The 24097-nt window shown below is 40.8% G+C and overlaps 1 protein-coding gene across 2 annotated transcripts in view; it reads left to right on the top strand.

Annotated features, from left to right (window-relative positions):
• The window catches only part of LOC149533445 (protein OSB2, chloroplastic-like), a 160855-nt gene that overhangs the window by 25371 nt on the left and 111387 nt on the right, over positions 1–24097 (top strand). Inside the window, exon 3 of one of the 2 annotated variants that reach the window (XM_089807299.1) lies at positions 18560–18670. The exons of the other annotated variant lie outside the window; for it this stretch is intronic. Within the exon in view, the coding sequence (XP_089663425.1) occupies positions 18560–18670 (111 nt within the window). The remainder of the gene's footprint in view (positions 1–18559; positions 18671–24097) is intronic. 2 annotated transcript variants of the gene reach the window in all.

Below are 24097 nucleotides of genomic sequence, written 5' to 3'. Positions count from 1 at the left end.
GCCATTTTGGCGGTAGCAACATAATGATAGTTTCCTTTAATTAATTAAGTAATCAGCCCATTCTGGCTTGCCATTGCACATTGGTATAGAAGTTTGATCGTTTACAAATCTGAATCTTTAAGGTATAGATCTCTTATTGCAAGAAGTATATTGCCAATACTCCTGTATAAGTTGCACCTGCTGGATATATTTCAGTAAGAACTTCCCTTAAAAGAGTGACATTACAATTCGACACAATCATGCCATACACAAGGAACAAACATCGTTTCATTCGTAAACAATAAAATAACATTGGAGATCTTTAAAAGGCTTCTGCCATGTCTTACAATCTATTTGCAAAATATATTTATACATAACAAAGGTAACAACATGACCTGATTATTGGTCGGCTTGCACGGTATGAGCAACACTTGCTAATGCATGAAATGCCTAATGCCAAGAGGCTTTAGCTGCAAAAGATCGACTATACATTGAGTTATGGAAATGTTGAATGCAAACGCTTGTACAGAGGTGTATCAAGTTGCAGAAAAATATTGAGAGCAGAAGTAGAGATCGAAAATGAGGTAGTGACTCGTTTTTGCCAAGAAGAAAAGATATATATTTGATCAAGAGTCATCACACAAAACATAGCCTTCTCGGCTCAGTTACGAGCAAGATGCAAGGGTGGCAAGAGTAACAAGATTCTTTGGCCATTGACTCAATGTGGCACAAATAATATTCGTAATATGGCCACCCAAAAATAAAATAATGAAAAGGCCAATGAGAAAATTATAGGAATGTGCCCGCTCAAAGTGAAAGACAAACTATTGCCAAGAAATATTATTTCATGCTAAATACCTTAGCATAATAGTGTTATTTGCCACCTGCCTATGCTTGTGTACATATGTACACACACATATATGCTTAGTATATCACAACTTATTTAACATATACGTCTTATATTATGTGATACATACATCTGATTATATGCAAGTACAAGTAGATGATATGGCATTTATTGTACTAAAGCATGGCAATATCACATGAAGTTTTGAGATCATTATTATCAAAAGCTATTACATTTTTAATTAAATGTGTAGTGTTTTCTTAACAATGCACAGTTATTGACCGGGTAGCTCATGGTTTAATATACTCTTGCTTGCCTAGCCATTTTACCCCTTAGCTTTGGTGGTTATATTTCATACCTATCAACTCCTAGGCGAAGTGGTATCCCTCGCCTAACTCCTTTTTTGACAATGCTTCCCACCTTCAATGTGCTCTTGCAAGAAGAACATCCTCCACAATAATATCACATTCTTCAAAATATTCAACATTATTTTAGCAAGCTATTAATCATAAATCATAACGGCTAACTACCATTTCGCTTCTTAGGAAAGAATAACTGGCTTCCCAATATTTCAAGATAGCAATATAACATCTTAACTAATAACTAACATGTCATCTTTACATGAAATCCTAATGATTAGCCATCTTACTATTTCACATGATCATAACAAATTTTTATTGTCAATTGACTTCACATGAAAGCACAACGACTATATGAGCAATTTAAGAATTAGGCAAAAATTGGGATGTAACACGGATGGGTTCTATCTGCTCATTAAGTTTTGTTAGTTTGCTGAATGTGTTTTGATAGATACAAGAGTATAAGTGTATATTTGTTGCAGAAGAGTAATCTTTTGCATGCTAAATATCATGAGCATGAATGGATGCTTACATGAGATGTAGTAATATTTTGGCCCAAAAATAATGATAAACAACAAATTGAAAAGAAGAGAAAGAAGGCACAAAAGGGAACGACTTTATCCTGGGAAAACCCTTCCACTTGAAGGGAAAAACCCAACAACACCAGCGACATATCTCTTTTTTTGATATTAAAAATGTTCAAGTACAAAGCTTTCAGTTGATTACATACAACACATTGAATAATCACATAAATAGATTGAGATGAGACTCTTCATATTACACATAAAGGTCTCTTGAAGTTCCAAATAATCAGCACTTCATTATTTCCATACGCATGCCTCTTCACATAACACGTTATTAAATATTATCTCAAATATTATTACAAATGTCTTCTTCAGTTGAAGATTACCATAACTGCCATTTTTCTCTTTCATTAAATCAGAGAAAGATCTCTATTGTAGCTACAATCTTCAACACTCCCTCTTAGCAAGAGAGAGATCTTTAGTAAGGCAGACACATATAGCTGCAACCAAAGATGTTAATGATAAATTCTCATCACATGGATTATTATAAAAACACATGTTATCTTAGCGTAACATAATTCACCATAAGCACATAAAATTAAAGTCATGGAGTTACGTACGACTTCCACCATGCCTATTCGCAGAGGTTGGTCCAAGGGCTTGCACCTCAAACTTCTCCCAGAGAAGAATGCATTTCCACCATACCTTAGTGCAGAAGGTGGTCCACCATACCTATTCGCAGAGGGTGGTCCGAGGGCTTTTACCTCAATCTTCTACTAGAGAAGAATGCATTTCCACCATACCTCAATGCAGAGGGTGGTCCATCATATCTACTCATAGTGGGTGGAACAAGGGCTTTCACCTTAGTCTTCTCCTAGAGAAGAATGCATTAAGAACATGAATACGAAAGGTTGAGATTCTCTCTGAACAATGACTCCCTCTCAGCTCTTTACTGTTCAGCTCATGGGTGAACAGGAAAGAAAACATATAATCAATGCAAAATACTATTCATTATCAAATGCTTTTCCGTACACAATAATGATATGTCGTAGAATGATAATGATGCCAAAATACATAATTGTTCACGACATTTATAATGTCCGAAACGGTGCCAATGAAACGACACAATCGTGTTCGCATCGGTAACTATCTAACTACCCTTTTTGTCGGACATCATCCCCCCCAAAAAAGAAAAGTCGTCTCTTGGTGACTTCAGAAACTAACAAAATTTGGAGACAACATACAACATAGAAACGATATAGACTAGGGAAGAAGTGGCGTCCCTGAAGTGCTCTGTTGGCAGTGCAACTCGTACACTTGATTAGTGCAGACGCATAAATCCTTTTGAGTCTGGGTGTTAACCTCTACTGCCTCCTTCAGAAGAAGTGCTGTGTCCATAGCTTAGGCCTTAGCTGTTTGCAATTCTTGCTCGGCCGCTTGTAGTCTTTGTTCAACTGTCTCCTTGTCTCACAAAAGCATTGCACGCTCGGATGCCCATACTACCTGCTGGCTAACCAATTTAATAGCTAATGTCTCCCTAGTTTCCCTCTCAACTGTCATAGATCTCTCAGTTGCGATCCTCTCTTATGCCCTGTGTGCCTCTGCACGCCTATGAGCATAGTAGACGCTTTTATATAACCCCACTATCTCATGTGCTAGCTTCTCCAACGGAGTGTTGCACGGTCCCAACTCAAGCTTTGTAGCCCAATTAGCCAACATCTCCGATGTCTCCACTGCTGGCCATCCCCTGACCTCAAAGCAGGAGCGAAAACGCTCAGGACCACCCCCCCGAATATAAGCTCGGATCAAATGTAACTCCCTCCTACGAGTCAAAGCCTGACATGCAACGATGCATCCTTTCTCCATCACAACTTGCATAGCTTTGAGTTATGCCTTGCATCTATCCTCATTTGACCCATAATCCTCTTCTCCCACATCGTCGATAGTCCACTCCTTGTCGGTATCCATCCCTTCCTCTCTTGCTATAGTGACGTACACATCTGGTGCCGCCTCCTCTTCGGGCGCATCCTCATACTATGATACTCCCACCTCCTGTGGCTCCAATATGGCAGTTGCTCCTGGGGATGCCTCTCCATGCCTCGGGGATTGAATGGAAGGATTGACCTCTGCAGGAATGAGTCAGAACTATTGTCATAGGAATGCATTGGCTCTGTCCATCACCTCAATCTTCTCGGACTGTGCTACCTGTGTTGGCTCAATGCTCTCAACTAGTTGTGCTGGCTGTACTGGTTGGGCCTTGACCAACAAAGAGGAAGATATGGTGACCACAACGTCAGAGCGAATCACATCTAATGGAACCTGGGGTTTAGGCTCTGGCGCTGACATCTTCACTATCTCTATGGCTGGCTCTGCTGGTGCAACTGAGTCTGGCGAAAAACTCTGTGGAGGCATAACATCTGTCGTGGCCGTCGGTGGAGTCATGATAACCGGTGCATGTTTCTGGCCAAATGGAGGAATGAGCGAGGTAGTGGCTGTTAAGTGTGTCAAAGTTGGCAATTGGGGAGGGGTGAAGAATGTGGACCCACCAGTCGCCGCGTCGTTGCCAAATATTGCCGAGGTACTCTCCTCCTCGAAATCGGCCCCATTGCTCTCCGTGGTTTCCTCCCTTTCGCTGTCTGTGTCCTCGTATGCCTCTAAACCCTGTAATACTTTTTTCTGACCGGCTGCGGTTCCACTCGTGTCTAAATGTCTCCAGTAGAATACTGGGGGTTCTCCTGGCGCCAACTTCCCCCTCGATGGAAGTTTAAAATTGTCAATTGGAACTTGATGAAGGGTTGCCTCCAAAAACAAGCACACAGCATGATGCGGCATGAAAAATGTCTGATGCTGGAGTGTCATAAACTCCTCCATCCTGTCGGCAAGGACCGTGGCCCAATCATACACAATATCATTCATGATGTCATTCATGAATGTAATCTGCGGCAAGGCTATATTTGAGGCCCGACTTGTCCCCATCAACCTGCTTTTAATTACATCCATAATACATCTTCAGTGGCCCTCCCGAATAAAATCTCTCCATAGTCCTCGACTCTTGGCACCCTTCACCGCAGAATCCATTTCCTTTGGTGTGAGATCGCGGTCCACCAATTTCACCCAATACTCCTTATGTTCTTGTGACAACTTTCGATTCTTGGTCTCCACTTTCTGACCTCCTTGGCCAGGAATGCCAAAAACCCTACTGAAATCTTGCGATTCGAAAGAGACTGTCATATGGTGCTTCTTGTAAACAAATGTACTTGTTTTGCTGTTCTTGTTGTACGATTCTATCATAGTTCTTAAGATTGATTCAAACAACCAAATGGAAAATACCGGAAGTTGTATTGCCTAGTGTACTTGTGCTCGTATTAGAATTTGTTTGATTAACTCTATATCTGCAGTCTCTTGCCACCATTTCTGGCACTCATTGCCATTCAGCCCTTCAAACTAAACTGTAAGGTGTGACAGGTCGACTTTCACTTTTTGCTTCTTATTGTTGGATGCTGTCGGCCTTGCAACTCAGACTCCAGAAGCCAACACTTGCATTCTTTTCCATATTTGCCTTCAACTGATTTTTCCACTTCTTTCTTTTTCTTGTGGACTCCATAATAATGGTCTTTTGTTTTGTCTTTTAATGTAACCACAAGAAATGGTTAGGGTTTGCTCTCTCTTTTTGTCTTCCGCAGCAGTGATTCTTGGCGGCAATGTTTCCCACATTGATTGCCCTTGCTGTCCTCTACTTCTCTGTGGATATTCTTTTCTTCCCGCGGATGCTATGCTTTGAAATATGGTTCCCGTAGCTTTTCCCTTTTTTTCCTTCATCGGATACTCTTCTTATGGCTTCCTTACTGACACCAATGGCTACCGCGGACTGCCCTTCTCTCCTTTGTAAACTTCTTTGTTCCTCCCGTAGCTGGCTTACTTGTGCAAATTACCCTTGGCAAAGGAAAACGCTCTCTGCGGCAGAACTTATAACTCTAGCAACTTATATTTGCTGCGTCTTATATTTACTTCTCCCAGTGGAAACATGCACCCGTAGAACACCATGTCCGTGGCCACATTTTCGTGGGACACAAGCTGTTTGCGGGACATGTCCGTGGAACACCACGTGCGTCCGCGAGACACACGGTGTCCGTTGCTGTTTTTCTTTTGTATTTGTTTTTTATAGTTAACACAAGTCCAATTTGGTGATTATTACTTACTTCGCCTCCTTGTCGCTCCTGATAAATTGTTAACTTCGATCCATTGGTGGCCTCGAGAATTTCGCACCCGTCCAAGCTCTATGGTTTTATGGATTCATTGTTGCCAACTTCTCTCACGTTATATGGTCCAAGTTGTTTAACCTTGAATTTCTCTAGTTTTATCTCGTTGTGGCCATTGTATTGAAGCACGAGTTGGCCTGGCTAGAACCTTGTCCTTTTCAAATGTTTGTCGTGCCACGCTTTTCGACGGGTCTGCGCCACTTTTGTCGCCCTTTGCGTTGTTAATTTGCGTTCATCCAATTTGTTCAATTGGTATAGGCATTCTCGTAAACTCTCCATATCTCCGAGTCTATTGTCAATTGCAATTTGCAAACTTGAGACCATAAATTTGGCTGGTACCATAGCTTCTTGGCCAAACATCAACTGCAACGGCGTCTGTCCTGTTGTGACTTTGAATGTGGTATGGTAGGCCCACAGCACCAAAGGCAACTTTTCCTCCCAGTCTGCTTGTTCGAGGCCACATGATTTGTATATGATAGCCACCAAAATTTTATTTGTGGCCTCTGCCTGGCCATTGTCTCGTGGATAGTAGGGACTTGACAATGAATGAATTTTTTTGAATTCTATTGTCAATAATCCGATCACATGGTTGACAAAGTGACCTCCTCTGTCACTTGTCAGTTGAATAAGTATGCCATATCATGTGATGATTTGTTCATACAAGAACTTAGCTGTATTGATTGCAGAATTATCAGGTAGTGCCCATGCCTCTACCCACTTTGTTAAATACTCCGTGGCTATGACCATGTATTGGTAGCGCTGGGCCCTACTCACCTTCAGTGGACCGACGAAGTCTAGTCCCCATCGTTCAAACAACTCCTGGGTGTGGGATGGGTTTAATGGCATGAAGTCCCTCTTGAGTGGTTTGTTGGCTCTTTAGCATGTATTGCAGCTCAACACCCATTCTCGTGCATTGTTGTAAAGTGTGGGTCACCATAACCCAGCAAGCAAAACCTTCCGTTTTGTTGTGTCGGGTCCCATGTAGCCACCTACTGACCCTTCATGTGCTTCCTTAGAACACTTTGCACTTCTTCCATTACACATTGCCATAGTATTTGATTAGGACCCATCTCATAGAGAAGACCATTTATTAGCTGAAAAGTCCAGCTTCTTAAAACTAGCTTCCGTTGTTCGCCTGGCGACATCTCTCTCAGAAATTGGGACATTGATAGATACTCCCCTATAGACTTATACCATTCCGGAAGAATGACGATTTTGAACAAGTGTGCATCTAGAAAATCGTCATTGACCCCTTTCGGCGGCTCCCCAGACTTGATTCGGGAGAGCTGGTCGGCAATGACATGACTCTTCCTGGGTCGTACAATGATGGTGAAGGTAAATTCCTGTAGTAGCAACAACCATTTGCTAATTCTTCCTTGGACGATAGGTTTGTTCATTAGGTACATCAATGCTTGGTGATCCACGTAAAAGGTAAATGGTGTAGCCAATAGGTAATGTTTGAATTTTTGTACCGAGTACACCATCCCAAGAGCTTCCTTTTCAGTGGTGCTATAATTCCTCTTGGCTTTTGACAGCAGCTGACTTGCGAAATACACTGGGTGATCGAGACCATGATCCCTAGTTTGCGCTAGCATTGCACCTATGGCGAAGTTTGATGCATCCATGTGGACGTGGAACTCCCTAACACAGTTTGGATACGCCAAATGGGCGCTCCTAGCAATCTATTCTTCAATTTTGCGAAGGCGGTTTCCTGCTCAAAAGTCCAGATGTATGGTTCTCCTTTTCGTGTCAACTTGTCTAGGGGCAGAGCAATTCTGGCATAGTTCTTTATAAACCTTCTATAATACCCAATGTGCTCGAGAAAGGACTTGACTCCAGATATGTCCGTCGGGGCTTCCATTTCTACTATCACCCTTACTTTATCGGGGTCGGTCTTTAATCCTGTCTTGCAAACAATGTGTCCAAGTAGTTTTCCTTGAGGAACCATGAATCGACATTTCTTTGGATTCAATGCTAGCCTCGCTTATCAACACCTCTCCATACATTCCTGAAGTGCCTTCAAGTGGTTGTCTTGTCCATTGAAAATGGACCAATCATCTAGAAATGTGCAGAAGTTGCCTACTGACATTTTGTCAAATATGTGCAAAATGATCCTTTGAAACATGGCAGGTGCATTACATAATCCGAAAGGCATTTGGCTGTACGGGTACACTCCATCCTCCACTACAAAAGTAGTTCTCTGTTTGTCTTCCTAAGCAATGGAGATTTGGTTATAGCTAGAGAATCCATCCATGAAGGAGCACATCTCGTGTCCGGCCACTTCTAGAATTGTATCGGTGAACGGAGTTGGGAAGGCATCTTTTACTGTGATTGTGTTGAGGCACCAGAAGTCCACTCATTTCCGGATTTGGATCCTGTCCTTCATCGATATCACAATTGGTGATACCCACTCACTTGTTTGAACTTTGAATATTATGCCGACTTCCAGCATTTGTTGTATTTCCTCATCTACATGGGCTGCGTAGTTTTTGTTCATTCTGTATGGGCGCTTCCGCACAGGTATGGCTACGGGTACCAACTGTATGTGGTGGACACACATCTCCGGTGGGACTCTTTTTAAATCCTTGTAAGACCACGCAAATACATCTTTGTACTCCAAAAAGATTTTGAATACCGCGGCCTTTAGTACTGGGTTCTAGCCGTCTCCCACAAGTATGTTCCTCGGATTCTCTGTGTCTCTGAGATTAGTAACCTCTATGGATGGATCTTTGTATCTTATCTCTTTTCTTTCAAAGCAATGGGCGGGACTCATTGATCTCCGTATTTCCTTCTTTGTATTCCACGAACTGTGGTGGGAATACCTCCTCATCTTCGGGTTCCTCGACACCTAGCATGTATGTATGGAAGAGTTCATAGTCTTCCATCTGCCAATGAAAAAGTCCATTCAACGAACTTGTCTTGTCCTCTAAACACTCCTCCAACTCTAAAATGCCTTCGTCATTCGGATCTATTCTTCCCTCATCTATCTGATGCTCTCCGTCTGACTCAGACTTCGATGACGATACCATCTCTTCACTTACCACTTGAGTTCGAAAATCAATCGCAAACTTCTGCCCTGCACTTTCCATTGATAGGATATTCTTCTTCCAATTGTGATTTACTTTTGTGGCCACCAGCCATCCTCTTCCAAGAATGGCGTCACATCCCTTTTTCTTCAAGGGGATTACTATGAAATCCAACAAAAATGGATGCGTCCCGATAGTTACTTGTTGAGCCACTAAGGTCCCTAGGGGTTTTATCCCCTGCTGGTTGGCGCCGAGTAGGTTGAATGTGGACGGCCATAGGGTAGGCTTTCCCAATTTCCTCCGCGTCTCTTGGGAAGAACATTTACCCGGACTCACCATCCATGATGGTGTCCCTTAGGCTGGTTCCAAGGATTCCCATCTCGACCACCGCCGGATGATGGCCGTTGCTTATTGTCAGCAACATGGGATCTGTTGCGGACTCTCCTGGTATGGTTGGTTGTCCTTTTGTCTTCGACGTGTGTGCGTGGGTATTTAGTAATGCCGTCCTTAGGTACGGTACTGCTCGTAACAGGTCTTGAACTCTAACGGGCACCACCATTTGTAGGATTTGATTGACCAAGTTGTTTTCTCCCTTCGATCGCCGAGGAATAACATCTTTCATATCCTTCGTAGCATTCATTGCTTTTTCTACGTCCTCTCGTGCCTCTTGTAGCCTTTGCTTCTCCGTGCGGGGGTCAGGATAGGTGGCTTGCTTAGCTTGGTTGTGGGTGACAACTAGAACTTTTTCTTCGTCGATGTTAATGAGATTTACTTGTTTCAGGCAATTAGCATCTTCTTGGTCCCCTAGACCACACCATTGACATAATTTTTGTGGAGTGTCGTTCTTCGGACACTCGCTGGCGAAGTGGCCCCACTGGTTACATGCTCGGTATTGGATTATGGGCCTTCCCTTGGAATCATATTGTATTCGATATCTATTATCATTCCCTCCTCGACTTCCTCGGCAGTTGTTCCGATAGCTGCCGGATGTGGCATTATTGTTGCCCTGGGTCTCATTGTTTGTGCTAGAAGTGGATGGTTGTTCCTGTGTGAACAATATCTGTTGGCTTCTAGTCTTCATGTTGAACGGACATTCCTTTGTAGAATGACCTAGGGCCTGACAGATATCACACATTGCCTTTTTGGGGCACGCTCCCTTTGAATGACCTTTTTCTTTGCAATCCGTACACCAGATTTCTCCTTCCTTTGTGCGGCCACTGGTTCCCATCATGGATTTGAATTCCTTTTGCATCCGTTCTAAGTCTTTTTGAAGTGCTTGTACTTTTTTGCTGGGCTCCTCGTTTGCACTACTACCCTCGTCGGAGGATTCATCGCTCTCAGAGGAGGATGAAGATTTACTTCTCTTCTTCTTCTTCTTTGTTGTTTTGCTTTCACTTTCTAGATTTAGGGCATGGTCGTATGCATTAGTGTATGATGTGGGCAGAACTATCTTCATTTTTCTTCTCAATGCTCCACGACAAACCAACGTTTCTTTAGTTTGTTTGTCGGTTGAGTACCCATTCGGCTAAGAAGATCTTTAAGCCTTCGATTGTAGGCTCGAACAATGTCCTTCTTCCCTTGTTTACAGTTGTAGATTTCTGCTACAACCTTGTTATCATCTTGGAGCAATCGGAATTTTGCTTGGAATTCTTTCTTCAGATCATCCCATGTGGAGATCTTTGCCTTGTCCATGTCGGAAAACCAATCAACCTCTACCCTCTGTAGGCTGGCGGGAAATTGGTTCAACCGTTCATTCGTATTTGTGATTGCGTTGGCGGTCCATAGCATTTCACACGTATGGCAATGCTGTACGGGATCTTCCTTTCTGTCGCCCGTGAACTTCGGGAGTTTTTGCTTTTGAGACATAGTGCTTCTTGCCCTTTGATTACCACTAGATCGTGTCACTGAACTATTAAAAGTTGATCTCGGTGGGTTACTCTAACCACTGTGTAGTGCCGCTCTGGCACTTCCTTTTACCCCAGTGTCTTTTGTCGGGCTCGCCTCCTCTCCTACTTTACAGGTTCCCTCTCGTGGTGGTGTACATGATGAATGTAAAAATTGCTCCTTTGTCTCCTCAAGCACTGCCAATTGATGCCCTGTTTCCTTGAGCAACTCCTCATTGCTTCATCCTCGTTGTTCCGGCGAAGTGAGGCACCCTTCGTTGGTTCCTGTGAACCCTGCTACGACCACCACACTAGGTGATTCCTCTGGCTGCCCCTCAGTTTGTTCCGTAGTGAATTGTCTTATTCTTTGCCGTCATTTGGCTTCGCCACGCACAATTTGTAATTCGTCGATTTCTTCCCTCAAATTCCTATTCTTATTTAAAAGATTGGGCACTTTGCATATAGTACCATTATAAAACGAAATCAAAATAGAGCACTCTTTTATTTATTTATTTTTATACATCATGTGTCGACTTATGTAACAATTACAGATTTTTGAGTGCCCTTGACACCACGACGCAACCACTCATGGTTCAGTTTTCCAACACCGTGCATCTCTCTCGTAGAATTTCTTCAGAGTCTCCTGATGGCGTTCCTTGCGTTCTGCTTCCTCTCGACGTCTCTTCTGTGACACGTACGCTTGTGCAATCAGACGGGGAAGTTGGTAAAAAAAATTGTTTGTGGATGGGCTTGCATGCATAGCATCCCACACATTATCTGTCGTAGCCCTGTTTTCCACAATTTCTCTTCATACGAAAGTTTCTAGACCTATGCGATACAGAATATGAAAGTTTTGCGCTGCCTCATGCTCTCCTTCAAAAATTTCTGTTTCGCTGTCGTCATTCGTCTTCCAGTTGTCTTGTACTATTATTCTCATTTATCTCCGTCCTTACATACTACTCCGAATGCGAATAAGCAATTGCGCCAAATGTTCAATCCATGGGTGAACAAGAAAGAAAACATATAATCAGTGCATAATACTATTCATTATCAAATGCTTTTCCATACACAATGATATTTCATACAATGATAATGATGCCAAAATACATAATTGTTCACGACATTTATAATGTCCAAAACTGTGCCAATGAAACGACACAACCGTGTGCGCACCGGTAACTGTCTAACTACCCTTTTTGCCGGGCAACATTTACCACATTAAGATAACTGATTCCAATAAGCTTGCAAAGAATTAGACAACTCCCTATGTTAGGTAACCTCCCTCTAAAGCTAAAAATATATCATCAATTTAATTCCAAGACTGTAAGCAACTATTCCTATGTTCACGACTTCTCTCATAATCTTATTACTTCTTGATACATCCTACATCCAAGAGAAATGAGTAATTAAATCATACAATCAGTCTATTATGACAAGAAACATAATGCTAAAAGTATAAACTATTCCCAATAATTTATGATCAGTATTCAAAGATATTTTCACAAAATATTTATCTAAGCATGAATTGATTTATAACCAAATCTCCAAGACTGCGGTCATAATGAAATTGAGAACTTTCCTGCTGAATGAACCATATCAACTTTTGCATCACTGTGTACGGACTGAATAGTAAATACCTTGTTTGCATCTCTTGCCATGCAAAATTCCTTTTAATAACACTAAAACTAATGCAATGACAACAACATGAACCGTCATTATTGTGCCTTTCCTCAACAAAAGGAAGTTTGAAGATGAATGAGCAAAAGCGAAGAATGATATATCTAACGAAGACAATCATTAGCAATAATATTCACTTCTTGGAACGTAGCCGAACTAGTCGAGGCACAGATGCACATAGAACATAGAAATGTTCTCGAGACAAAAGAGTCAAAGAAACACAAATCTGAGATAAAAAAATGAACCATGCAGACAATGAAAATAGAATCAATAAATAGATGGATCAATCAAATAAGAAAGCCGGTAGCGAACGTAGACCAAAAACAAGAGAGGAAAGGTAACATGAATAACGCATGCGTATGGTTGAACCGGATACTTGTAGGGTCTGTTTGGCTGTGGGAATATAAATTCTTATTCTCGAATACAAAATGGGGGTACGTATTCCTATTCTTGTTTGGTTCAGCCAGAATTTGATGGGGAATTCGCAGACCCAAAAATTTATGTTTTCTAAAATAAATAAAATTGGAATAGGAATGCATATTCCAATTCCACTTATTTAGGTGGAATAGCAAATGCTCATTATTTGGGTCAAAATTGGAATACGTATTCCTATTTTATTCCTATTTCAATTTCGATTTGGTGCATCCAAACAGAGAATTCAAAATTTTAAGAATTTACATATGCCTAATCCACTTGTATTCCCATTGCCAAACGACCCTGTAAGGAAAGCAAGGGCACAGATATGTTTTTTGAACGCTAAATTGTCATGGAAATAAGCAACTTGTAAGACTTTAAATACAAAGATGTTCAAGAAATGAGAATATGTAAACATCAAGTACACAGGATTCACAAAGAAACAAAAATTTAATGTGGGAAAGAGAAACAACAAATTTAATGTGGGAAATCCTTTCGGGAAAAAACCCACCACCCAAAAACTCTCGAGCAACTTTTGTATTTTGGTAAAACAAGCTTACATACAACAAACTCTGGATTTTTCACAGGCTTAGATCGCCTTTACAATCAAACCTGATTTTCATCACTACATCTCCTTAAGAATCTTGCAACCATTTATGCACATTGTAATTTGTTGTAGAATTCAACATGTTAATCGTCACTTCACAGAATGGTCAATCGACTTCCATTCATCCAACTACTAGTACTATACACCATTACCACACTAGTACTATACATGGCATGTACTTGGCATCATACTTAGCACTGACACCATGCTCGACGTACCAACAATTTTTGTCTTCGCCCCTCGCCATCACCGTTAGGTGGACGTTGTAAAGTGGAACCTGTGCTTCACTTGGCATGAGTATGTGGGTACACTCACCTTTACGTACATGCAACATGACCTTTGGGAACATCTCTCACTGACGTAGGTAGTATCGTACTCCATTTTCATGTACGATAGACACTTCGTACTTCATGTGCAAGTATGATAGACATTTTGTGCTACATGTGCAAGTACAACAAACTTGCCGTACTGTGAGCAGTTGCATTGCATGGTGGACTTACCGTATGGTGAGTCCGTACTTTGTCATTGAATAATACTTACCATACAAAAATGAAAATGCTTCCACTCAAGACACAATAAGGCTACAAAAATTCAGGAAGAGGTGCAAAACAAATTGATGCAAGAGTGATGACAAAAAGACAGGTAAATGAGACAACACCATTGGGAGAGAAAATAACGGCAAGGAAGAAAAACATTATAGAGTGAAGGAAGATACATAAGGCTAAATGCCACGACATAGGTTGCGCCAACAAAACAAAATATTTGAAAGAAAATAGAGGACAATTACGATAAAGGAATGAACACACCAATTCAATATTCGATGACAAACCCGACTCACCTCCAGCATGGCAGGAGATATAATGCCTTCTTACAACTACACAACAATGGTGAGAGATTGAACAACTACTATGTGCCAAATCTTCGAATCATCTTGTTCACTTCCTTAGAAAATATGTTCACACCATAAGTTTTATATATCTTTCAACACACAAATATGACAAAAGACATCCATACTTCAACGGTCGATGCAGAAAGGCATCGATTTCATATATTCAAAAAATATCTGTCAAACTAGATGCACACCCAACAAAAAAATAATATATGATGATAAGGAGAATTATTGAAATTGGATATGCACTACTCTAGAGGTGTTAAAACATCAACTCACTATAATGCATTGTTACCTGGAGACGAGTTTCCATCAAAATTTGACTCATCCCCCTTTTTCGGACGTCTCGAAAATTTGGAAACTTCCAAAAACCTTTCCCTTAGCTGTCCCATAAAATTAATTTTTCAATTTTGATAATTTGTTTGATTTCCAGTCTTGTGTGAACTCTTAAATTATTTAACACAAAAATTAAATGTTAAGGTTCTATAATTCATATAAGCATGATTTATCCATGTTTTTATACGAATATTTAAAATTTCCCATATTTAAAATTTTCCTATATATTATTATTTTTCCCTATTTTTATATAGCTGTTACCATTGCTGTCCCCTACCCTGAGAAAAAAATCCGTCTCGGAAACCCATTTCCCCATCGCCCTGTCCCCTTGTTCCAAAAACCTCGGGTAACATAGCTGTTATGCAATATCAGATGGCATGACTTTTGAAAAAGGCTCGTCGTTGTTCACCCTCCATTTAGACATGTTTCTAAAATGACCTATTCGTCCCTTTTTTAGTCTTGGATACTAATTCTCGGTGCAATCAAATAGCAAATGATTTGTGAGGTGGAAAAATAAAATAAGTCTGTCGTTCAACCTTTTCCTTCTATTTCCTTGCAGTAAATCCTCCAAAATAAGTGACTGCATGCTCATACTTCTTCTTGAATATATATAATAATTCTTCATTAGTTTATTAGCATGAAAGCTGATGGTATTCCTTTGGGGGAGTATCCTGAGCATTGGTGAGCATGTGGTAGTATTGACATGTTTCATTCATGACTGTGTTTGTCATTGATGTCAACATAGTAGTGATTCTGTGAAGACTGACAGAGTAGCAGATAGAGATCAAGGTCGTACAGAAAGAGGTTTAATGTTCCGGTGATGTGTGGGTAAGGACATGTTACACTGTGTCCTGATGATAAGGTTCAATGCGTGTAAAGTAAGTCGAAGATGTACGAAAGATATGCCTGATTTACAGTGAGTAGTACAGAGACAAAGTACCTGAGAAGTAGTTTCTGGTGATTGCATTATATCTTCTAACAGAGATAAAATCTGGAGAAGTGTAGTTAGGCAATGACAAAAGATAGTTTGATGGTGACGTCAGTGATTGCGCAAGCACTAGTGTCGCATGTGTGAGTTGTATAGACTCTGAGTCAACAGTGCTATTGTTATTACGAAATAATTAAATATCTTATTATAATTAATTGGGAAAGCCTCAAGGCCGACTCAAGGAGTTATTTTGAAGATACGGTAGAAAGGAAAGATGTTTTCCTTGTTTGTAATGTGAGTGTGGTTGGTATCCTAAATGCGAAGTAATCAAGGAAGTGCGAAAAGGAGAAGAGTGCTTGGTGAATGCAAGTAAGCAATTTGAGGGATTATTGGATGCGAAGCTTGTGATCTGGTATTGAGATCAAAAGGAGCAAAGGTTTGGTTGACGGGACAGAGAAAGAGGAAGCAACAGTACAATGCAGTTCTATTATTCTGCAAGGAATAATATAGAGATCATTTGGACAGTGGGTTCATTGGTCTTACCTCTGAAGCTGTTTGGATAGTGGGTCCATTTGCCTTATACAATTCCTAACAGGGTTGGAATCTCCTAACAGGAATTCAAAGTCTCCTATCAGGGACCGATATGTATTGAATGTTTTCATAGACTCCGAATAGGGTCCATCCTCTAACAAGGAATATTTATATTTAGTACATCATCTTGTGGATATTTTCCCCACTGGGGCTTTCCCTCTAATCAAGGGTTTCCCTAGTTAATATATCTGGTGTTATTATGGATGAGTATGTTGTTGTGGTTTCTGATTATATTGCTCATATGATTAAGATTTAATAAGGTTGATAATTGTGATAATAGTTATATAACTGATTCACCCCCCCGCGCGCGCCCCCCCTCTCAGTTATATTGGTGGATTATATATTCTAACATAGTTTTGGGTTCAAAGTTCCAAATGCTCTGGAGTGAAGGTTGCATTCCAAGCCCAGAAGCTGCAAATAACAATCTTCGATGTCTGCTATGTCCTGTAATTTCCTCAAATCTAGAATCAAACAATAACCAAAATCTGTCTCAGCAATTGAAAGAAGACACACAACCAGCTTAATCATGTCAAACAACTACTGGAATAGTTACGAATGATAGCTTTTATTGCTACAAACAATCAACACATTCAGAATGCCTATAAAATACTTATTACAAACTACAATGAACTAATGGTCAAGAGAAAGTTCTTTATTATTGTTATTTAACTAGGCATGGGTACCATGTTAATGTTTTAGACCAGAAAAAATTAAGATAAGCAACCATATGAAAATTTGAAAATGGAACAAGAAGACACAACGACTTATCCTGGAAAAACCCTTCCACTTGAAACGAAAAAACCGAGCCACACTTGCAAAACATCTCTTTTATTGATAATAAAAATGGTTCGAGTACAAAGCTTTCACTTGATTGCTTTACAATACATTGAATGATCACATAAATAGATTGAAATGAGAGTCTTCATATTACACATGAAGTTCTCGTCAAATTTCAAATATACAACATTATTAAATATTATCTCAAATATTATTACAGATATCTTCTTCAGTTGAATATGACCATAACGATCGTAACTGCCATAGTTCTCATTTCATAAAATGAAATATAAAGATTTTTATCATAACTACAATCTTCAACAACATGAAGAGGATAAGTTGATCATGAACTTGATAGGGTTTCAAACAAATATATAAGACATTCAAAATTTGAGGACGATTTTAACAGAATTTTATGCTCTTGACCAAATCATCATGAGATATTGACATGGGGCTTGCTATTGTTATAAGACATAAATTTGTGTACATGTATGAAAAATATAATTCATAAACCTCAGAAGACATTGACACTTCTGCATTTATATATGATGAGAGGAGTTGAGACTTGTGCACATATGCAGTAAGCTAGAGATCGAAAGAAGATTGCAAGGGAAGGTGGAAAATTTCTTCTTCAGTGTCGACCCTTTCCTTGCTTGTCTTGTCATGCACTATGAGATTGCCGATTAGTGTGGTCTGGTGATTATGAAACAACGAGGTAAATTATGGTATTCCTGTGTAATGTCCCCAATTTTGCCATCATCAGAGTTTGAGAGATTAGCCTATTATTGTGATCCTTGTAGGCTAATTCTTGTGGATAGAGGGTTTATAGAGGTAGTGGCTTGGCTTGGGAGGGTCTTGTCTTCTCCACAATTGAGTAAGCTACAGGTTGGTCTTCGTTTGGCTCAGATTTGACTTCTTTTGGGCTTAGTTTTGTTTACTTCCTATTTGTGGTAAGTATAGTGTTTCAAGCTGAGAGGTATTTTGAATCACAGCTGAGGTATAGCGATTTGATTCTGAATTTGGCTGAATCTCATTCAGTATTTATCTGTGGTTAGGAGATATTGTTTTAGCTGAAGATATTGAGGTGATATTGTGAAGTCAGGGATTTCCGTGCTGTTCATTCTGTAGCTTTGAAGACAGTGTTGAATTACATTTAAATCTGGAGACTGTAATGATTTGTTGGTGTCAATAAATTCTGGGAGAATTTCTCTGCAATTTGGCAAACCCTTGGACAGATGATGTCTTGTTTGCACTTACAGCTGGGCAATTTCTTCTATATTATGGGTGCGCCTACCCTTGTGAATCCATGCCACTTTTTTCCTGCATTTGTCGCTGCATTCTGAAGAAATCTTGATGATGTTTACAGTCCATACCAGTCAGCCTGCACAATTAGGATTTAGGCAGACCTGTGTTAGAGTATTGGATATTATTGGGGAATCATGACTTATGAATGGACATTACAGGCCTGCAATCAGAATTGGGAGCCTATGATTTATCTGCTGGAGGCCCTGATCTACTCACAGGAGCTTCACGTGGACACTGGCAGGAGTTGTCAGGGAATGGTGGAGTACCAGGTTCATTCATTGTAACTATTGTTTTTTTTTTCCAGTCTGTAGTCAAAAAAATAAAAATTCCATTTTATCTTTGTAAGAGCATGTATGCTAATTCAAGAGCTTTGAATAATACATTGCAAGTTAAAGTTTAGTAAGTACATTGCTTTATTCATTTTAGTATTTTGGATATACTATTGTGGCCTGGCTACTCACTCTTAGCTATATCAAAAGAAATCAGAGTTAATAATACAGGGAAGAGAGAAACAAATTTACACAATTGTTTTAGCTAAGTTGTGTATGTGAAATTTAAATTTGAATAAGTTGTAGAGAGGGCATAGCATCTGGTTATATAAATAAGTTGACACCCCAAACAAAACTATCATTCAACATTTCAATGGAGTTAGGATTGCTTACCAAATGTTTGACAAAACGTCAAACAACTGCTCTTCATAGGAAAATTGTATGTATCTGAGCTATAATTTACCAGGGTTATTACATTGGTATCAGAGTGGTTTCTTGCCATCCTGTAGGGTAGGAAAATTTATGATTTTCAGTTTTGTTGTTGTATATGGACTGACCAGCTATGGACAGGTATAGGAGGCCTTGTAGTTCTTGGAGTTGGCGGAGTATTTGAGGAAGATGGCAGAAAAATAAATGCTTTGAGGGAGACTATGGAGAAACTTAAGCTTCATCAACAGAGGTTGGCGGAGAGCTTGTCGATTCTAAATGCGGTTGAGAGGGCAGTGAGTTATATGGTTTCTGGCTTTAGAAGGTCGGCGAGAAGGAGGCTTGAGTTTTCCTTGATAGGTGTTCATGATGCAGATGTACCTATATTTAGTACGACACTTGCTAGTCCTATCCGCAGTGTTGTTGATGGATTTATTTCAGAGGGACATGTTGTTGTGCCAGTGGCAACAGAGGATAGCGGCACTGAACTTTAGCAGGTTGAGGCTCCCAGAGTTGTTGTTGCAGTTGGTGCAAAGACAATTAATGTAGTTGTTACCGCTGATACTTCAAGCTCTTTTGAGGAGGGGATTACTATTATAGAGTTGTATGTAAGTTGTAGTGTTTCTCTAGTACAGGAGGCAATTGCTTCCTCATATAGGCCCGATGCATGTATGGAGTCAGATAGCTGTGATGTTGGTGAGTTGGGTGTTATAGCGGAGTCAGTAGATGTAGGTTCATGCTCTAGTATTATTGATTCATAGCTTGACGTTGAGTCATGTGTGCAGAGTCAAGTGTCAGCTGTTGAGGCTTTATTAGGTGATGTGGATGCATGTAGTATGGACACATCTGATGATCCATTTGATGATGCTATGAGTTGCACTGAGTATGATACCCCTTGCCAAACATTAGGTGATGATTTCGAAGAGGTTTTTGATGGGTTCTAGGATCGATGTCTATAGGACCTTATTTATTTAGGTGAAAGTTAAGACATGCGAGGAGATTGATATTGTGGGGGCTTCCATTTCTTTAGAGGAGCTGTTGGTTGTGGTGTCGAGTAGTTGTGCCTCAATTGCAAATGCGTGCAAGGTCGGTAGCGCACATGCAGTGAGTGATCTTGTGGTTAGTAGTTCCGATTCGGTTTCCTATCACAATGTTGTTAGTGAGACAGAGAGCTTCCATAGAAGACAGGGGTTACAAAGGCATCATGTGACTAGTCAACTGAAGGTGAGTGATAGTGACATTACTTCATCTCTAGAGCATTATGATGCTATCCGTTAGATGCTAGTTTCATTTGTTTGGGGTGCTCCATTGTCAGATGAGCACGATAATAGTAGTCTTTCCCTAACAGAGGGTCATGCACTTCAAGATGCTGTCAGAGTCTTGAAGCATAATTATTCAGAGTTAGTTGTTGACAGGGATTACCATTGTCAGCCGACTGGATGATCTCGGCGGTGTTTTTGTAGCCGACAGATTGACTGTTGTTGGTGTTTTGTATTTTGTAGCTGACGGGTAAATAGTTTGTAGCGAACATAATGATTGTGGCTGACGGACTCCTTCGGAAAGGTTCGGCGGATAGTATTTATATCCCGTTTGGGATCATTGTAAAGCATCATCTTTTATCATTGATCTTATCAAACATAATGTATGTCTGGCATATGCGAATATAATTCTACTATTCTGTTCTATTGTCTATATGCGTTGATTTCTTTACCAGTACGGTAAACATTTGGCGCGGTTGCCTTGTGAATCTGGAAGGTGGGAGGAATGAAGATTAATGCCAAATCAGCTTAACAAGGATTGGAATAAGGTCAAGGGAAAAGATGGAATTCGTACTGCGCAAGAGAATTTAATTCTGGCACAGCAAGCCGAACGCCGACGGAGATTTCAGAAGATTGCCGACGGAAATCGGAGCGCTGAAGAATTGTTGGAGACTCGGTAGCGGGTGGAATTGGTGGAAGAAGCACAGGAGGAGTTCTTGAATTTGTGTTCTCCGAGGGAAGAAAATTCGGAAGGAAGAGCATCAACTCACACGGCTTGCAGTGTCGAGGGAGCACGAGCGTGGAGTGACCTCTTCGTCCGGGATAGACTTTCGCTGGAAACAACTTCCAAGGTTCGTAGCTGTCGACACCTCCGGTGTGGGAGTGCAGACCGCTGGTGTGGGAGTTCAGACCGCCGGTGTGGGGGTGCAGACCACCGGTGTGGGAGTGCAGACCTCCGGTGTTGGAGTAAACAGCGCCAGTGTTGCAGGACCCAGTAACGCCTCTCTACCAAATTTAGTTGTGATGGCGGGACCCAAAAAAAAGCTGCTGAAGTTTGAGGGCGATGGTACAGCCGACCCCATCCGACATTGTAAGACATGTGATACGATCTGGCGGGCAAATGGAAACACAGATGCCAACGAATGGGTCAGGCAATTTTCGGCAACCCTACGGGGTGTGGCGATTGATTGGTTTTCGGAGATGGACCCACAAAAGTTAAATAGCTAGGATAACATTAAAAAGGACTTCTTGGCGAAATTTAAACTCTTGCGGGATGATAATGAAATCGTAGCAGTGATTTTCAATACCAAACAGGGGAAGCTAGAAATTGTTCGCGTCTACGCTAGGAGATTAAAAGACTTAATAAACAAAATGGAAAGCAAGCCGGCGGACGGATTGCAGAAAAGATGGTTCGTGGACGGCCTATGCTCGAAGTTGCGGAGGAAAATGAAAATTGTGCCACCGTCGTCATATGCGGATGCGTATAACAGAGCACTGGACCTTGAAAGTGAGCAGAAGACAAAGAAGAAGAAAACTAGCTCCTTAGATTTTGATGACGACGAGCCTGCCGGAGATGATAGCAACGATGACGAAGGTAGCAGCAAGAAGGTTTGTGCCCTACAGAAGGATATGGTTCGCATAATGGAGGAGTTTAAAAACATGCAGAAGGAGCCAAAAGGCAGCGAACTGTGGTGCACGGAGTGTAAGACCGACGGTCATACTAAAGGATCGTGTCCAAAGAACCAATTTTGTGACATTTGTTAGATCATGGGCCATTCGACAAAAGAGTGCCCCTTTAACATGAAGACAAGAGGATCTCCGCAGGTGCTTCTCACACAGGAGGCTTCTCCGTCGAGTAGTAGCGGAAACATGAATACCGCCGGTGCTACATCTGGAGGTTACAGGAATAATCGGCATGGACAAAACCATTGATGTAAAAATCGCCTGAGGAGATTAATCGCCTAGGCCTGAAAAAGTTTAATCGGGAAAAATCGGGAAAAAATCGGGAACTAAAAAACCACTGAATTTTAATAAAAAAATGCGATTTTTTAAACAGAATTCAATGTTTTTTTGCATCTAATGACTTAATTACTAACAATACATAAGAAACAATCATGTTTAGATATATATCAATGCAAAAAGAGTTATTAATCGGTAAATTACTAACAAGTAAGTAGTGACAAGTTGTAAATTACTAACAACTAACAAGTTCACAACACATGAAAAGTGAAACAACCCCAATAGGTTAAAAATCCTTAAAACAACAAAGTTTCTCTATACTTCAGTGGTTAGACGTTTTGTCAAACACTTGGCAAGTAACCCGCTCTATTTATGTCACTAAATAACAGTTCTGAAATGAAGGACTCCGATTAACACTGGGCATGAATTTCAGTACATGAGATCTCCAGTAAATTCACCAAATATCAAAAACAAATTCAAATAATTTGGTTATAAGTGCTACGATATTATCAGATGGAAATAACCAAATGATAATATCCAGTCGGGAAAAATGTACATAACAGAGGAACCTGGATATCTGTCACTCTGATTGCTAACTCATCCCTGCTGCCGTCTCACCAGTGATTGCTGTTGCCACTTTGGGAGAGCCACCACTGATCTTCCCACGGTTATGCCTTTGATGGAAACGTAGTAGAGGGTGCCCGCACGTGGGTTTGTCAAAAACGGGGAGGAGATGGTGCCGCTACGAGGAACAGCTCCCGGCCGAACCGCCGAGTGCCTGAGTTTGCCGACGCCTTCACCTACTGGCCTTGTGCGATTAATATCTTCCCTTTTTAGACCCGCGTTGATACTATTACCACCTGCCGCGGAGTTTGTTTTGGGTAATCAACTGCGTCGGAAATAGATATTGGTCCGATTCTGAACTGCCGTCCTCCAACTTCAACCCGCAATGCTACTAATCAGATGAGGCCTTCATTTTATGCGATTTGGGAATTTGAGAGTCTTTGAGAGTCTGCGGATCCGGACTTCCACTGTTCGATAATGTCCGCTGTGGTACAGGAGATAGGATCGAAAGAAGGGTCTTGAAAAAACAGCTGCCGGCTTATACAATTACCGACTGTCCTCCAATACGATGATGCATCAATAACACCAGCCTCTTCTACCACCCCTTTCGAGATAACACTCTCAAGCTGTAAGACAATGCGTAATCACAAATACTTGAACTGCTGTTCATGACTGAAAGAGGGCTTTTTGTGCCAATCCACAGGAATCCAAATCGTCACCCTTCCAGTAATCCGAATATGCAAATAATCTCAATGGCTGAAGACCACGTCCAGTGTGCAACCCTTCAGAGGATATCCCACCTCCTCAGTTATGCAGATCTAAGAGAGTTTCCGTTCTCAGATATCTCATGGGAACTTGCAGACCGATGGCTACAAATTGCCTCAATTGAAAAGAAATTGAATCCACTAATCGCCTGCCTCCAAAAGGAACCCTATGCCCTCTATTTATCTTTTTGCCAGGAAGTTTCTGGAAATTATCCGGAATCATCTTGCACTACAAACATTAACTTTATAAAATTAAATAATAAACTTTATAAAGTTAGAATACAACCTTTATTTAATATTGGAATGAGTAGGCCCCGCTTACTTAATTGGAAGACAAAATCGACCCTCTTCCCATAATTATTTGCCTACGAGAGTCAATGATAGGCAAATCCCCTGTTATAATTATGTTGCTAAGAGAGGGACATGACAGTCCGCCCTTCCGGATATTGCTTGCC

Source organism: Cupressus sempervirens, chromosome 10 (assembly GCF_028749045.1).
Source record: "Cupressus sempervirens isolate cs-2001-9-10 chromosome 10, ASM2874904v1, whole genome shotgun sequence".
Lineage (NCBI taxonomy): Eukaryota > Viridiplantae > Streptophyta > Pinopsida > Cupressales > Cupressaceae > Cupressus > Cupressus sempervirens.
Note: the sequence above shows the minus strand (reverse complement) of the source record. Positions and strands in the feature narration are given on the sequence as shown.